This window comes from Taurulus bubalis (assembly GCF_910589615.1).
Source record: "Taurulus bubalis genome assembly, chromosome: 16".
NCBI classification, from domain to species: domain Eukaryota; kingdom Metazoa; phylum Chordata; class Actinopteri; order Perciformes; family Cottidae; genus Taurulus; species Taurulus bubalis.
Window position 1 is genome coordinate 18,443,549 of NC_136604.1, and position 18,186 is coordinate 18,461,734.

At 43.2% G+C, this 18,186-nt stretch overlaps 1 protein-coding gene across 1 annotated transcript in view; it reads left to right on the forward strand.

Annotated features, from left to right (window-relative positions):
- Nucleotides 1–18,186, forward strand: part of LOC306748408 (triple functional domain protein) — a gene marked incomplete at its 5' end in the record, with an annotated part of 71,266 nt that overhangs the window by 15,711 nt on the left and 37,369 nt on the right. Inside the window, 4 exons of the mRNA XM_079231573.1 lie at nt 104–154; nt 12,239–12,313; nt 15,065–15,179; nt 16,853–17,045. Of these exons, the coding sequence (XP_079087699.1) occupies nt 104–154; nt 12,239–12,313; nt 15,065–15,179; nt 16,853–17,045 (434 nt within the window). The remainder of the gene's footprint in view (nt 1–103; nt 155–12,238; nt 12,314–15,064; nt 15,180–16,852; nt 17,046–18,186) is intronic.

Here is an 18,186-nt window from a genome sequence, read left to right on the forward strand (position 1 = left end):
TATCCTTCTAATTAATACTCCTCTCCATTGTTGATTTTTGCAAAATCAGTCTGCTCTTTTTCAATGTTGGTAATAAAAACATTTTTTGTGTGTTTTCCTACAGATGGCTCCCTCCCTAAAGAGCCAAAAGGAGATGTATCGAGTCAGATCGCAGGTAAAGCAAACATGCACAAACCCAAACACAGTTATTCAACATTTTGCAGTTGATTTTTCATCCTCACCACTGTTAGTGAGTGTGGATAAGGAGGTTTTTTTTTATTATAGAGGAAATATGTAGAGAGACACACACAGCTACGAAGCGCTCACCGTGTGCTCTCCACACACACACACACACACACACACACACACACACACACACACACACACACACACACACACACACACACACACACACACACACACACACACACACACAATTAATATTTCAGTGTTCCCAGTGACAAAGATGGCTCATTGTCACTGTAATTTCTCACATCTCCCTGACTCCCTCCCCGTCTCCATCTCCTCCCTCTCCCCCACTGCCGTCACATACCTTGTTTCCAGGCCCGTGATTGGTTACCTGTGTCTAGCACCTCTGTCACTACGTCGCTTCAGCAGGCTCTAAATGACGAGTTGAGATGGACGACGTCTGTAGCTTGTTCTTGTTCTTGGTTAAAGATTTGATACCTCCAGTTGCTTCGGCTGTCTCCTCCATTAATGATTAATCCCTCATCCTAAATGTACCTTTCTTCTCGGTCACACTTGATCTTCCTGTTGTGTTTCCGTATGTAGACAAAGTCAAAAAAAGGATGCTATGATGGTTTGTTCCCGCGTATAAGTAGGACAATAACTGCTACTCACTGTGTTTTGCCTCTGATGTGACATTTTGAGGAGACATGGCCCCTTTCATATTTCAGATTATTACTCTCTATGCGCCAGTGGGAAGTTTTAATATTTTACGGACTAGACTTTCTAGTCTGAAAAGGAGACACGCAATTTATTGACTTTCAGTTGCTTTTTCGTCTAAAAACCCTCAGCAGCGTCGGGCTTAGAAAAACCAAAACCCTGAAACCCTAGATATAAAGGAGGGCAGTGAGTTGGCGGGTTGCTCCGGTGCCCAGAGGCCCTGATGGAGACGACTCTAACGCCTGCAGAAAAAGGCGATGAAAACAACATGAATGCAATTACATTGAGACAATACTTGGCTTCATCGCTACTGTTTGGCCTGTTTGCACAACGCTGTCAGGGCAGTGTGTTTCTTAGGCTTCCTTGTACTTGCCAGTGATCACTTCCTGGTTTAGAAAGGGGGATGACGCCCATCCATCTGTTGGCCTGGCCTCCTCAGCCACTGGTCAGACTGGGCGGCTGACAAGTGGGTTTCAAGGGGAGGGTGGGAGCTGTGCGGTTATGTAATACACTTAATGCCTTTGGACCTCGACTGATGTGCCGAAGAGTGCTTTGCCAGGAGGACTTGTGCATTTCATGTCTCCCTGGCGGTTCGGTCCAAATGTAGAACTGCTATTGAATCGATTTTTGTGTGAATCTTCAGTAATCAATTTCATTCTACGAGCTGAAATTTCATTCCGTAGTCTCCTCCAGATGGAGTGCCCGTGCATATTGGGGATAGCTGAAGCAGAAAAAGGCTTGCTGTTGCTTGCTGCAGCAGGAGTCAACAGCTGAAAACACTAGTGTCTAACATACTGTGCGTTACAGAAAAAACACAAAAAATAATACAGTGGCTGTTTTCCTATTTCTATCATAGGAATATCATATTTTTTATATATAAACCTTAGTGTTTCTCTGTCTCGTCCCAGTTTGTCATAATGACATCATGTGGCATTAAAAGACCCGAACAAATGAACTCTTGGCTCCAATAACAAGCCGTCCTTTCTCTCTTTTTCTTCTCTCACTCTGTATTTCTTTCCTCCCTCTTTTCCTCCGCTCCTCCCCCGGCCGTGTCCGGGTCGCTGGGGTAACCCTGGCCTGTTTCTCGCTCGGTTAGCTTACCCTGCTATTAGAGGTCTGCACGGATGGAGAGAAGCGAAAGAGGCGGAGGTAAAGGAAAGATGGTGCGCGAGTGTTTTTTTGTTGCCCAGGCCAAAACTCAGATTTGGGGACAAAATGGGGTGGGGGGGGGGATGGGGGAGTCTCAGTGGACTGGAAACAAACACCCAGGCTGTGCTGTTGAATCGCTCACGCTGTGTTTCTAGATAATGATGCCCCGCTTTCAGAGACGCGGACGGATTTTCAATGCAGCAGGAAATCTGTACTTCACAAATATCTCTCCTAAAAAAAGTGCCCCCTCTAGTCCACGCTGCCTCTCTTGGATCGGACCAGACTGCTGGCCGGAGGAATGGAGAGAAAAGAGGGGAGGGGGAAGACTGAGGGTTTGTGTCGTCAAAGACGGACAAACAAAAGTGAGCCTCCGATTCAGACACAGGAAGAGTGACACCTGAGTCACATACACACATTTATCTGTCAACGTTTTATTTGGCTGGCTTTACTGTCTGTAATGACTGGAAAATGAATGTGCTCAACATCTACTCCCAGACACATTTGCAGACAGTCGTACTGCGTCTCTTTGGATCTTGTAAAATACATCCAGTTTAGCAGTAATTGACAGTTTGCTAGATGCCTCCCCTGGGCTGTGATTGCCCAATCACGGCGGAGTAACTATAGCTAAAGCTGTGGGAAGAGCCATTCTCAGCTTTCAAAGAATTTAGATGGTTTAATCTTTTTCTCTTTCCAAGAGTAAAAGAGTAGGAAATAGGAGAAGCAGTATGTCTATCTGCTCTCTCATAAGCCACAACATTGAGCTTGTCCAGTTTACTGACTTATTACTTCAAGTCCAAGGAGCATTTTGTTATATTTTGTGGGGTAGTGGCGTTAGCAGATAAATCCCTTTTTGATTTTGGGAAGTGTATTCCCCAGATGAACTCATTATCCAAGAGGGCATTATGTTAGTCCTCATGTTGAAAAGACCATCAATTTAACATCTGTTTGGCTGATCCAAGTACGTGAGCTAAAAAGTTAAACATAGTTAGAATGAATCAACAGTCTGGTCTTAAATGTTTATTTATTACACTTCTTTTAGCATAATATCATGTTGTCTATGTGGCCACAACATGCATATTCAGACCGCTGTACAGGGTTCCTATTTTAAAACCAGTCGGCTGGGAACAGTAAAAGGTCGGACAGAGGTCGCGGTTTTAACCACTTCATGAAGCTAATGTTAGCTAGCTAGCAACCACTGATTAAATCTGCTAGTGGCAATTGTTATTTTTTTAAAGCAAGCAAAAGAAAGAAAGAAAGCCTGATGGGAGTACATCAGAAACTAAGCTCAGGAGATTTTCACCTCATGAATCTTATCTCTGAGAGCATGACGGTGAATATGTTTTTTATATATATATATATATATATATATCATGCATACTTGAGTGAAATCAATATAAAAATCTAATTAATTACATTTAAGCATTTCTCAGTGTATGCAATCAAACGAAACCAGACTGGCTAGCATCATCTATTTATTTTGTATAACCAAGCGCGTCTGTGATCAGGATTTAAGTTAGAAGTCCAGGTCGTGGACACCCCAATTCCTGTCCCCTCCCTCAGCTTTAAGGTATCCCACCCCACATCCCTCAGCAAGGAATTTCTGGCCCGCTGTGAATGTGGGAAGTTCCACAATTATGCAGGGATGCTCACACATGTGTCCGGTGTGGGTTTCTCTTGACCCGTAACAGCTGGTTTAGAACCGGCGCGTCCAAGTCAGCTGCTGCGGAGCCATTATGAGATTACGCCTGCATGTAGCTGCTCTTAAATCAGTCGGGCAAGATGCTGCGAGGGCACTCTTTTTGTGGTATGTCGGCAACTTTTCCCCCTCCCTCCGCTGGCGCTGACTGACCGTACCACCCGTCCCATCTGTCCTGGTTCCAGGCAGCTGTTGCATTCTGTCCGTTTTTTTCTTTTTTTAAACACACACACGCACACACACTCCAACCCCTCCCCGAGGTATTTGTCACAGTGTCTCTGGGGCAGTTTTGTAGTGGTGTTGTTGAGTAAACTGCTTTGTTGTATGAGCCAGCCTAACGGCCCGTTGACCTACCGAAAGGCCCCCCGACAAGTCTCAAGCCTCTGAGGTGTGCGCTGAGTGTTGACATATTCTGACACACACACACACACACACACACACACACACACACACACACACACGAGAGTCGGTTACAGTCCTGACCTAAATGATGGCCTGACCGTGTTGTAGTAGTTTCCATGCTGAGGAGGATGATGGACATTTCTGGCATTTCACCCTTTCTGACTGAGGGGCGTAGCCATGACAGCGTTGACCACAACCACAATCACCACCCACTCCACACCGGACCAGTGACCCCGGGTATATTGGGACTGACGGTCGCTTAAGAAAGGTTGATCTGGTTAATGGTGCGTTTTTGTTGTTTGGGATAGAGGAACTTCCTGGAAAAGAGTACATTTAGGACACTAGTTTCTCTGAATCCCTGAATTAAGACGTCATGGATAAGGTAATGATAACCTTCTAATGATAAATAACAATAATCCCTGTCTGAATAACCATGTCTTCAGATGTCTTGTGTCAACCATCTTAAAATAATACTAATTCTCAGCTATAATCATATCTTTTCATAACATCAGAAATTGTTAAAACTACTTATTATCTCTTTATAATGACATTATAAAAAAACTGGAAGACAATAAGTAAATACAGCTGTGACTTCTAGGTCATGGGCTGAAAACATTGTGAGCAGCTATAGTCTATATTCACGCAAGTTGCACTTTTAACCTTCATGATGTATTCTGGGGTGAACTGCGAATCATCGCTCTGCATAGACCCACACAGATGTGTCCGCTGCCCAGTACAACCACCATCTACTTCTGGTGGTCACCGACTGGCTCCACTGGAGCGACAGCAGGACGAGGAGAGGCTGTGATGTGTGTTTGACGTTGTGCGTAAGCCTCTCCTGCACCTAAAGGGTTCTCCCCATCAATCTCCAGTCTCCCACCTGACGCTAAGCAGCTTCCCAGGGTGCACAAATGCAGCGCAGGCATATTATAATGACTGCGCCTCCTCCACATCCAGGATTACCTCCAGGAACCTGCCTTTCTAAAAGACTTGCAGATTAGCGGCTCGCCTAATGCCGCACGGGGTTCACGCCGACTCTGCACCCGCACAGTGCGCCGCTGTGCTCTGACACCGCTCTAGAGCTGTGCTCTAACACCGGAAATGTTTGCGCCAGCTTTTCCGTGTGGACGCATAGACAACACCAGAATGGGCGGTTTTGGTCGTCTGCTGGATCGGAATATCTGCCCTCAGGAATCTCTGGATTAGCCTCGGCCGCTGCCACCCTGCCCACAGAGGGCCGGGTTCCCTTCAGCACGTCGGCCCGTCAGTCTATCATTAGCTGACGGTAGCGGGAGGAATATGTCTCCCCGTCAGCGAGCCAAGCCGAATCCGCAGCAATTTATGGATTGTTTGTGAAGATTTGTGGAAGAATCATCAGGCATGGCTTGCTGGGCAACCAATCACAAGTGGCGGTACGCCCAGACAGGCTCCGCCCTCATCCAGTTGACAGGTACAATGCTGCGAGTGGTGGGTGTGTGAGTAGGAGAAGCTCGTAGATCTATCATGATGTCATCACCCTCCTCTCATCTTTATGCCCTTCCTCCCCATCCCCACCCTCTGGTTCCAGTGTCTTACATGTGGGGCTCGGCGTCTACTTTTTAACATGTACATTTAACATGTATTGGTGATAATTAAAAACCTGACAATGCTGCTTTTGACAAGTGTAGACCGGCATCTGTTTGAGAGACAATGGGGAATCAAATGGAGTTCAAAGAAGTCAACATCACAAACGACAAATTGATTCAACTGGCAACAAACCAGATGAACCTGATTGAAAACGTTTTGTGAAGCGAAGTCTCCCGGCTGCAACATACACATAACATGGACACGTGTCTATTTTCATTTCTCAACATGTATAACTCCATTGTATCCTGATTAGTCACAATACAAGTTGACTAAGAATGGAAACCATATTTTCAGTTTCGGTAAACAAATACAAATGCCTGATTGCCAACCTGGCACCCATTTCTAAAAGTTGGATTTCTTCTGTTTTATATGATTATTTAAATAGTTTAAGGCTTTGAACTATTACACAAAACGAGTAATTTGAAGGCGTCTCCTTGGTTATGGGCGCCTGTGGCTAACAATCCATTTCAAGATTGATTTAATCTCTTTATTTCCAACAAAAAATCCAGAAAAAAATAAAACCAGAATAAAGGGAAGGAAAGAGATGAGTGTCATTACCATCTCTGTCTTTTCCCTCCCGATCCCCCGCTAACTTTGTTTTCCTCACTCTTGAACAGGATGACTCGACTAATTATCTCACATTTTTGTAGTTTCACTTTTCCTTGTCTGCTTCTTTTCCTTTTTTTGCTCATCGTTCTCACATAAAACGCAGCGTTTGTGACCCCGGTCGCTCTATATTTAGCTTCCAGTCCCGGAGCACTGCTAAAAAGCGCAGCGAAGAGATGCGTCTGCGTGGTTTAAAAAAACACTTTAACACAGTTACAGGAGGGTGTACTGTGCACGTTCATTTCCCGGCTATTCATAGAAGTATGTTTAGATATTTCAACCCGTTTGTAATGCAGCTCGGTCATAAATACATGAGCATATTATTTTAACACGCTGTCACTAATGGGTGCACAACTGACGTTAGAGGTGTTTGAAGAGAGTCTGTAGTTTGAAGCCTTACTGTTATTTGACGCATCGGTGTGACAATATTTTGGACATATCCAGATCCACTGCCATTCGAAGCAGAAAAATGTTTCAGGGATCTAGTCAATGAGCCATGTAATCATCAGGTGATTGTAGCAAGTGGAGCGATTATGCATCAGTCAATCGCACAGGATGAAGTCGTCCCCATAAAAGAGGCACTGACTCGCCTCCAGCAGTCCAGGATGCGTTTTTGTTGAATGCACCAACTGTCGCCGCACTTTTTAGAGCTTGTCGAAAGACTTCTTTTTTTTTTTTAAGATGAAGGAGATCACTAACTGAAGTAGAAGTTGACGAAGGAACATTGCGGTTTTAGTCCATAGAAGAGGAGGAAAAAAAGGTGTTTGGGAGGACGGGAACGGTTTTGTGGGTTTAAAGTGTCCATAATCTTGTGACCATTAAGTTTTACTGTAGTGAATTGCCACAAAGCTATGAAGTGCTCACCGTGTGCTCTCTCTCCATCTAAACACACACACACACACACACACACACACACACACACACACACACACACACACACACACACACACACACACACACACACACACACACACACAGTAGTTTTCTGCTTGTCATCATGTCAACATCACTTTTGGTTTTCATTGACCTTTGATTATCTTGCTGCCTGTTGGCATCCAGCCAATCAGACAACACGTTTGTGGGACATATCAAAGATTGTCTTTGCTTTAGAAGATTAAAAACGTACTTATTACTACTGTGAATGACACGTGCTAATATTGCAAAGTTTTGTCAGCAGCTCCCACAAATGTGGTTTTGGCCAAATGTTTGGACCCCGGTAATATTTTGTAGAGCTGCAACTATTTAGATAAAACAAGATACGCGACTTTATTGTCATCTGTCAGCATCGAGTAACACGGTTGTGTTTCTCTTGGTGCGGAACAAAAAGAATGAGTGATGCAATAAACAGCGGTGGTGGAGCGAACATTCGGACTGCTCATAAGGTGCAAGGTACAAAAACAAGACAACGGCTGCAAACAAGATACAAAACATGTAGCGCAGTCGATATACATATACCAGTCTGTTTATAAAAGAATAGGAAATATTAAAAGTTTAAAGATGAATTTATTAGTCTATTACCAGAAATATAATCTGCAATTTTAGTAATCGATAAAACTGTCTCTGGTTCAAGCTTCTTACATGTCTGGATTGACTGCTCTTCTCAGTTTCATGTGGTGGTGGATAACACTTTTGTCATTTGAAGGAGTCATCTTGGTCTCTGGGAACATGTGACTAAGTAATGATCATTTTTATTAGCAATAAATCTGCTTATTTTCTCTTTTTTTAAATTTTATTTAGTCTATAAAATGGGGGGAAAAACACCCGGCCCAAAACCCAAAGGTTTTCATTTTAATAAGACTGAGAAGAAAGAACTTCAACAGTTAATCTCTAAAATAGTACATTTTCCATCTCCTTTAAAGAATTGATTAATCACCCGGCTATATCCTCTGTCTTGAAGTCAAAAACATTTCCCCATGGATGAAATGCCCATTTGTCTGGGATCCCAAAAACAAACGGCCATTGTTCTGAAAATACACTCAACAAATAGAAGCACATTACTAATTATTATGCAGAATGACATCATCGAATCTTACCGGTGAAGGCGTGAGCCGCCACTCTGCCTCTTATTGTTTCCCTCGTTTTGATTTGGTTAGGTTGAGGCACGAGGAGTGAGATCAGTGAGGTTTAGGGTAAGAATATCATCGTAAGCCAACCAAAGGGAGATCAGAGCGGGTTAGGGCTTTTCCATGGTGGAAAAAAACACGCCGTTTTGCATCATAATTAGCCCTGTTGTTTATGCTCGCTGCATGGGGAGCTCATTTCCTGTTTTCTTTCTTTCTTCGTTTTCTTTTTGGGCTGTTGGATAAATGGGCTTCCTGACTGGTTTTGGAATAATGAGCTGTGAGAAAAATGACATGGCACCATCTTGTACATAAGGAGTCCTTGGCTGAGAACCAATTTAGAACATCTGCTTTATAGCATTTGTTTGAAAACCATAACACTGATTATCAATTAACTGTTAAAATAATTTGTCAAGCAAAACTGATTTACTAGTTACGGCTTCTCAAATGTGAGTATTTGCTCAATATCTCTCTTTTTTTTTTTTTTTTTACCTCACTACACATTTACTATCTTTGGGGTTTTGTTCGGAATTTATTTACATTTTATCAACTAATTATTATGCAAAAAGTAATTGACGCGCTCTCCTATAATAAAACTAAATGTTAGTTGCAGCCTCAGTTGACTCTCCGTCGAGAGCGATGTCTGGTCCATGTGTAGCCGAGGGTGCTCGGGCTGCACCAGCCTCCTCTCATGCATCATCTATAAAGAACTACAAGCTCAATCTCTGCAAGAGCGCTGTGGGAAATGTAGTTGGACGTGGTAATTTGTTTTTTGTAGCACCCTAAGGGAAGTCGGGAGACAAATGATGAGGGGAGGAAAGAGATGTAAAAATAGAGACAAGTCCTGAGTCTCATCCATCTCCTCCGGTGGCGGAAAAGAATTAGCATCTCTTTAGCATACAGTTATAAACATGACGACATGCTGAGAGCAGAGACTGGAGTGTGTGTGTGCGTCACACTAATTGGGGAAGGCCAACAGGGAGATCACTGCTTCCCTTTACGTTGTACTCATTTTGTGATACATTTGAACAATTTGTGTGCGAGCGTCTTATCGTGCACCAACCACCACACTATTCAGACAATTCTTATGATATATTAACGTACAAAATGAACAATGAATATCCTCTCTCCTCAAACCGTTTTACAAAATACAACTCAGTGGTCCTTCCACTGTTGCAACTGCTGCTTTTACAAAACTACAAGACTCCATTGACAAAAACAGCAATTTTTCCACGTTGGTTTGAACGTTTTTAAGAGATAATAAAAGAAAGAAGTAAGCACCGTAACATTTTAAGAGCTTAATGACCATGTTGTTTGGCATTTTTACGACGTTGAACACCAGAATAAATAAAATAAACGGCGGCATACTCATCTACTGGCAAAAGAAAAGAAGTGTGTGTGTAGTCTACCTCAGTGAGAGACGAGAATGACGTCGTCTTTTCTTTCTCTCGCTCTCTTTTCCATTATTTCTTCCTGTTTCTGAAGATTTTGTCTGCCTAGTTTCAAGCACACAAATTCATTCGTTTGTGTGTGTTTGTGACATATTGACGCACTATAACCTCAGAGAGGTCATTTCATTTTATTTACTGTTAAAAAGTCACTTGTGAAAGAAAACAGAGTATCTTGCTTTAAGGTTGATGAGGAAGAGGAGAAAGTCAGAAGGACGCAAAATGTCAAAAACAGACAGAATGAAGGAAAAGGAGATACTTAAAATGTCCTTTTTAAAAAGAGTAATATGACTTGTCTGGGTCATCAGTCACACAGACCAGACCTCCGCTCAGTCTGAAGGACAAAATCCGGGCCACGTTCTGTCCACCTGTGTGTATTAAAGTTGAGATGTGAGTTTAATCACTTAAGGGAATTGTGTGTCTATACATAGGAGTTGTTTTTGAAACAGCTTTTCACTTTTGAATTGAACATCTCCCGACAGCCATTCATTCTCTTGTGACAGAATATTAGCGGTGCAGCCGAGAGATCACTGCCATCATCACGCCCATGAGATTCAGCCTGACATTTATACGGTGGACAATTAATAGTTCAGTTTATTGCTGTGGTTTTTTTTCTGCTTTAATTCCCATGCTAAATTTTCAGCTCTGCCTCCCGTTTATTCCAGACAAACCAGTATGTAAAACACATCAGTCCTTGTGTGCAGTGCCAGAGGAATTTTTTTTATTTTTTTCCAAGAAGGAGCTCCAGTTATTAGAGAACCAGTGTTGAGAAAATGTTGAAGCTTTTATGAAGCAAGTCAAGGCTCAGACACTATCGTGTGATTCATCACTGAATGCGAGTTACTAGTGGCAGACACTGATTTATAGGAAAAGGTCAATTTGTAGTTTAAAAGAAGAAAAAAACACAGTTGAAGTGTGTAAAGTAACTATATTTATATTCATTTAATTCAGCTTTGGGTCGCTCTAATAGTGACATTAAGAAAACCTCCAGACTGCGGTTTCCACAGAAAGTGGAGATGTCTCAATTTCTAAATAGAAAACATTCACGCAGTTAACGGTGCCCATTTATAGGGTTTGTGAAATAGAAATTGTCAAATTGGGTAATAATTTGTAGCCATGCTTGCGACACAGCCTGATTGGGTCGGTTGGTATCTCAACAAGTAGTAGATGGATTGCCGTGACATTTTGTACAGACATTTATGTTCCCAACCTTTTTCCTCAAGAGAACCTCTTTTCTATCATCGAGCAAACTGACGACCCCAGACTGAGTAACGTATTTTATGGAGTTTATATTAAATGTACAACAATTACAGAATAACTGATAAACTGCACAATTAAGAACGCAATAATGGCCGGAAAGTTTGGTAAAAGAAGCAATCTTGATGAATTTTCAACAGATTATTTCTCATGAATATTACATCAGAGATGGGGTTTCCTGTTGTTTTTATACAACTCTCCGACTGTATCGGATATTCTTTTTCTTCCAAAAACATACATACTTAATAGTTTTTTGGGGGGGCAAATCCTTAGTTTTTTTTCTTGCTGACGCTTGGCCAATATTCTATCATATTCAGCGATAAGACTTGCCCGCCTGCCCGGGGCAAATAAAATGCAACGTCCGGCAATTAAAGGGAGCTGATAATGGAAGTAGCTTTTTTTGTTGTTGTTATCGTCTTTTTGTTTTACTATTGTCAACTTGTGTTGCTTGGGTGACGTTAGAGGATCATAATCAGCTGTGGAAGGGTCCGCCTTTGTATTGCAGTTTGCTGCGAGTTTGAGAGCACGGCGGCTAAAATAGCACAATTTACTTACGTGTTTGTTATTATTATAAGTATTCGTATGGAGGCAGGTAAACATGCACTTTGGGCAAGTATATTTCTGGCTTTGTTGCCCCAGCGGGCAAGTTAATACAACATCAACATTGAACCCTGGTTATGTTTTGACGCTAGTTGATGGGAACTGAAGTGGTCTATATGGCTATATAATGTTTCTTCACCTCAATTCACCTTTTACAGCAAGATCTACAACAGCTCTTTGTTCCCCCTGAACGTCCCCCAGTTTGGCTTCACTTTGTCTCACCACTACTGTTTCTCTGCCCACTGTGTGTGTGTGTGTGTGTGTGTGTGTGCGTGTGCGTGTGTGAGTGTGTGACTTACTGACTTTTTCCTGAAATTAGACTCAATCCCTTGTGTTTGAAAGCTGCAGATCTCCAGATTACAAGTGGACAAAATCTGCTCTGTCCCAAATAATCTGCCCTCAAGGAAAACAAACAGTCGCAGCTGATTGACAGGGAGAAATTACTTGCTTTTTTCAATTTTTTAATCTTCCATTCTAACCCCATTGTCTCACTGTTCCTTTCCTTGCAGGTTTCAAGAGATATGAGGAGATGAGAGCAATGGAGGTGCTGCCCATCCTCAAAGAAAAAGTTGCCTTTTTGTCAGGTAAGAGTGTGTGTGTGTGTGTGTGTGTGTGTGTGTGTGTGTGTGTGTGTGTGTGTGTGTGGTCTCTCAAGTCTACCAACTTGTTTGCACTGTTTGCAGGTCTACTGTACATATTCTCCCACTGCTTCTTCCTCTAGCTTGCTCTCATCTCTCTCATGATAACAAACTGTGCCTGTAAAAACTCTCGGGGTCAGACCGAGGCCCAGACACTTAACCCTTGACCCTACTTCACACTCAGACTACACACACACACACACACACACACACATACATCCATTGTTTAGGCAGTATCAGCGGAACTACAGAATAGTAAGCTACAGCTGTGTCTTTGACCCCTCTAAGGGAAGCTCAGCCATGTCTGACACACACACATACACACACACACACACACACACACACACACACACACACTTGAGTCATGCCAGGGAAAACTCACAGGAGGCCAAGCAGGAGATATGGACTGCCAAGAACATCCAGCAGGATTATTTGTACAACGCACAAAAACATTATTCAGTGCGTGTGTGTGTGTGTCGTTATGCATATTATTCTCACATGGATCTGTGTGCATGCTAATGGGAAAACTCTCAGCAGTATCAAATGTAAATGTGTGTGAGCTAGTGTGTGTCTCTCATGTGCACACTTCTCTTTGGTCCACTTACACATACTCTACTTTTGTTTTTGAAGATTTCTAAAGGGAAAAAAACATCCAGCATTCATGCCACCGATCGTCTCAGAGCGCGCACATTAACGTGTGTGTGTGTGTGTGTGTGTGTGTGTGTGTGTGTGTGTGTGTGTGTGTGTGTGTGTGTGTGTGTGTGTGTGTGTGTGCAGCGAAGGTCACAAGCAGAAACCCGATGATGAGGACAATGACTCAGACAAACATACAGAAATTGAGAGAGGGAGAAAAAGGGCGGCGTTGCCATGGAGACGACTTACTCCCAGCTACCGCATCTCATAGTAGTCGCTAGCGGAGTAATTGGCTTTGAATCGAGGGGGGGGAGAGAGAGAGGGAGGCAAAGGAGGGGCCGCTAGGGAAAAGGAGGGTAAATGAGCTAAGCCTATTATCCCGAATCTGGCTCCCTAATAATTCGGCCATGTTATTATGTTTGTCTGTTTTCCACGTGAGTGTTTGGTTTTCTCCCACGAGCAGCCGGGTCGAGCCGACTGAACTCACTCATTTGCGGGCCGAGCGCAGTCGGCCCGTGTTCACACGTTCCCACGTGAGCGGAGCGGCTCTCTGCTTCTGCAACTGGTCAGGAACTAGAAGCCGAATATAATTATTATTGTGCCAGTCAATTCATAATTCAGTCCCACGACTCCGTGCTTTAAACAGCAAGTGTTACAAAACTACCAATTAAAGTGACACAATTATATTCAAAAGGTGGGATTCAGGCCAGGAAGCTGTTGAAGGCAGAAATACTGTAAACACACACAACTGTGTACTGCATAAAATATAGAAACCATGCATTTAGCCTCCATGGGTTTGTTTATATGTATACATTTTAGCTCTAAATATTTGCAGTCAGACGGTTGGTCCTTCAGTCAACATGCCACGACACTTTAGACAAACTTAAGTGATCCTGTGATCTTCCATCTAGCACCAACAGGTCAAAGGTTTCACTTATCTCAACATCTACTTGATGTATTGAGACAAAATGGTGTAAAGTCATTCATGGTCCCCAGAAGATGTCTCCTTCTGGCTTTGGAGACCATAACTCTTCCTCTAGAGCCACCATGAGGTTGACATTTCTGGTTATGAGTGAAATATCTCAACTTTTGCATTGTTTACCATGCGATTTAGTACATATTCATGTCCCCATCAGGATAAATGATCCTGATGGGGAGAATGAAAATAACATGTAGGAGAGGAAACAACATGCAGTGAAGCTCTTGATGTAGGTTGCGTTTGAAGTAAAGTAGAGTTTTTTCTCTGTGTAATTGGATAATTTGGATGTTATTGTGGGGACTTCAACCGGCGCACCATTTTCTGTGTTACGGTTTTCTCAGTGTCTTTCATTAGTTTAAAGTTTCCGGCAGAGCGAGTAGTAATTCACATCAATTGTAAATCTGTTTCCAACGGCGTTTTAATTAAGCCGGCTCAGCATCTCCTAGATATCGAGCCTTTCACTCATTCAATGGAGTCGCTAACTTTTGACGCCTATTTTACTACAGTCATATTTGTGGAACTAAATCAGCAAAAACCTAACACTCAGCTAATTGTTTTAATTATTATTTTAACACGAATCACCTGGTATCAGGCTTAGTTGAGAAGCTGAAGACATTCAAATCTGTGATAAAATCGTTTTAACCTTCCTGTTGTCCAAATGAGATTTATTGACCAAAAATAAAAAATGAGTTGGAATAGAGGTGGCAAAATGTCGCAACACAGAAGTTGGTGATCATTTCTACTTAGCGCTGTTTAAAACTAATCAAACCAGAGGGGACCACAGTTATAAAGGTCAATGGGAGGATTCAATGCGAATTCTCCGCCAGAGACCCTCTTCAAGACGAGATCAACATGAGCAACATGGCCGCCATGTGAATGTGGGGAATTAGCTCCAGAATGGCACATCATAGGCACAGAATGATGCACGTTCAGCCTTTCAAAGTAGTTTTCTTAGGTGAATAGTGGAATGTCAGCAACTTTTAATGTGAAGCAACAATGCCAATAACACCTTTAGTATATTTTCTGTCTTCTACATACTATATACACTATAATCTAACCCCCTGTGTGTGTGTGTGTCCTCTCAGGTGGCAGAGACAGACGCGGTGGTCCGGTGTTAACGTTTCCATCACGCAGCAACCACGACAGAATACGAACGGACGACCTGCGGAGACTGATCGCCTACCTAGCCGGCATCCCCAGGTTACACATTTATTACATTTGTTCTGTGGCGCGTGAGTACAGAGTGTGTGTGAGAGCGTGTGTGTGTGTGTGTGTGTGTGAGAAGCAACACCCGGAGCAAGTGGAAGAGGCTCTGGAAGCGAACACGTGAGAGCGCCGAGATGAGCTCGTGAGGGAGGAGTGGAGAGGGAAATAATTCAAGAGCAGTTCGCTTGCTGCGGCTTCTTCGCTGCAAAAAAAAAAATCAGAGTTCTTGAGACCTAGTGAGATGCTGAGAGGGAAAGCCGGAGTTAAGAGGGGGATGTATAACAGAAAACAAATGATGGAAGGAAGGAGTGATCATCAGAGAGAGAGCTGTTGAGAGGGAGGGAGGGGGAGAGAGGGATTAAAAAATGACAGCGACGGAGAGCGCATGTGTGAGGAGGTGTGTGCGAGCGAGCGAGCGTGTGTGTGCGTGTGTGTGTGTGTGTGTGTGTGTGAGAGAAAGCAAAACAAAGTGTCGCAGTAGCCGAGGCAGTGCAGCAGCAGCAGCAGTAGTTACTGTGGACGAGAAGCTCCTCACCGCGCAGGTAAAACATCTCTCCTCTCCAGCTCTCTGTTTACTTCTCATTCTCTTTCATCTGCAACTCCTCTCCTCCCTCCTTCATCCATCCATCCTCTCCCCGTCTCATCTCAATTTCAGTCGCCACGTTATCTCTGTGTGGTTTTAAAAGGCAACTATATTCACTGTTTTGTATTAATATGTTTGATGTCCTTCCGGCATTCGTAACCTCATCATCATCATCATCATCATGTCATGTTTTGCATATTTTTGTGAGCTCTCTCAACTGTGTTTGTTGTTGTTTTTTTTGGTGAGCAAAGGTGTTCTATTTTGGGAAAGGCAACATCTGCACACTGCTGCTCACTAGTTTTCTACTGACAGGCTGTTACAGAGGGAAAGGGAGCGGTTTGGAGAAGGATGGAGGAATATACAGATGCATCAATATACAGATGCATTGCATAAAAACAGATTTTTGTTCTGGAAGTCTAAAGAAGCGAAGGAAGAGATGTTGTCTAAAAGCACAAAATGATCATAAGGATAAGCTAAATATAATAAGTAGTATTAGTACGATGCACATTGCAGAAAAGCTTAAAATTTGTTTTGTAAGATTATGGTTCCAGGTGTGTAGATGTTGTGTGTGTGTGTGTGTGTGTGTGTGGGTTATGTGATTATGACATTGGCCAGAACAGAGCGTCACAGGGAGATGAGGTTGCTGATGTACAAATGTGCTGATTTGTATTTCTATATTTCTGCACACATTAGTGACTCATTCGTCGTGGGTTTCTGTGTGTGGGTGTGTGTGTGTGTGTGTGTGTGTGTGTGTATGTGTGTGCGTGGATGGGTGTGTGGGATGTGCGTTTGCTGCGTAGGCTTCTCACAGTATAGAAAATGCGTCATCTGGCTGTTTGTTTTTGTTCTCATTTCTTTTCTCTTTTTTTCCCTCCCCTCTTTCCCTTTTTCCATCCCATCTCTTTTCTCTCCATCCCTCTCTCATCCTTTCCCACGCCTGTCATCTGTCTCCTCCCTCTCACTCTCTCACTCTCTCTCTCTCTCTCTGGATTATACTCCCTCCTATCCTCACACTGCCCCTCCCTCGCACGCTCCCTCTCTCTCTCTCTCTCTTTAATTCCTCCCACTCTCGCCGACCTCCCAGCGAGGAGGTGTGTAAACATGGCTTTACGGTCATCGTTGATATGCGCGGCTCCAAGTGGGACAGCATCAAGCCTCTGCTGAAGATCCTGCAGGAGTCGTTCCCGTCCTGCATCCACCTCGCCCTCATCATCAAACCAGACAACTTCTGGCAGAAGCAGAGGACCAACTTCGGCAGCTCCAAGTTCGAGTTTGAGGTAGGATGGATTCTTCGCCATAACCGTCAGCTCTGCTCTCTGGCTGCTCGCTTAGTGAACTGCCTTCATATGAGGCTGCATACGCCGATGCATACAGAAATAGATGTTAACACGCACGTCTATGTATGAGCTGGGCAATTTATTGATTTTTATATTGTTTCCGTTCCATGCGAATAGATATCGTCATAGATTTTGGATTTCATCATATGACTTTTCCTGGTTTCAGTGGCTGCTTTACAGTGAAGTGATGTCATCTTCTTACCCGATTGTTCTAGTTGTTTTATTATTTCATCATATCCACATTGCGGAGGATTATGTATTGATTCTCATTGTGTAAATGTCTTGTACTAATAAGCACTGGGTCGGGGTCGGTCAACAATATGGTCGCAATATCGATATTAAGGTTTTCGATCCAGGCCATCTAGTCACTTGCTACATGACTACGATACTTTTATTATGTAATTACATGCCGCTATGGCGGGGATAGACTTGGCAATAGTATGCTGTAATGACTTTTGGAAGCACCCAGATATTACGGAAATCAAGTGCCACAATTCTATATTTGCCATTTTCAGGCAATGAGGTATAAATGTAGGAAAAATCCTCCTTTAATTTGCTGTCAGCCGAGTTGTCATAACGACCGCTGCAACCAGCTGAGCTGCTCATTGTCAGCACATTTCATTATGCTCGTCTCCCCTGTGCTCATCGCCATCAGCTGTCTGCCGGAGAAGGAATATCATCACATTCAACCCCAAAACGGCACACGGCAGCAAGATCACAAGTGTTTGTGACGCCGCAAACACATTTTCTTCACAGCTAATTCAACGGCACCTTCACAAGAACAGGCTTATTTTTATGCTCTGACCTTTCATAGTCGAAACCCGACACCGAGATACGCATGTGCTCTTACAAATGCCGGTACGGCGCCGAACGTACCGCCGCACGAGCCAATCGACGCTCTGCGTTTGAAGTTGCGAAGATGCCTCCGCCTGTTTGGTAAATGCCGGCAGATTTCTGGTCCTTCTGTTTGATCTATCGTTTAAGAAGTTTGCTTAGTATGCTAATGATTAGCTTCTCTTTCAAAGCAGTACGACGCGTGTTGGTAAATTCAAAATAACCTATATGCAGTAATGCAGACGGA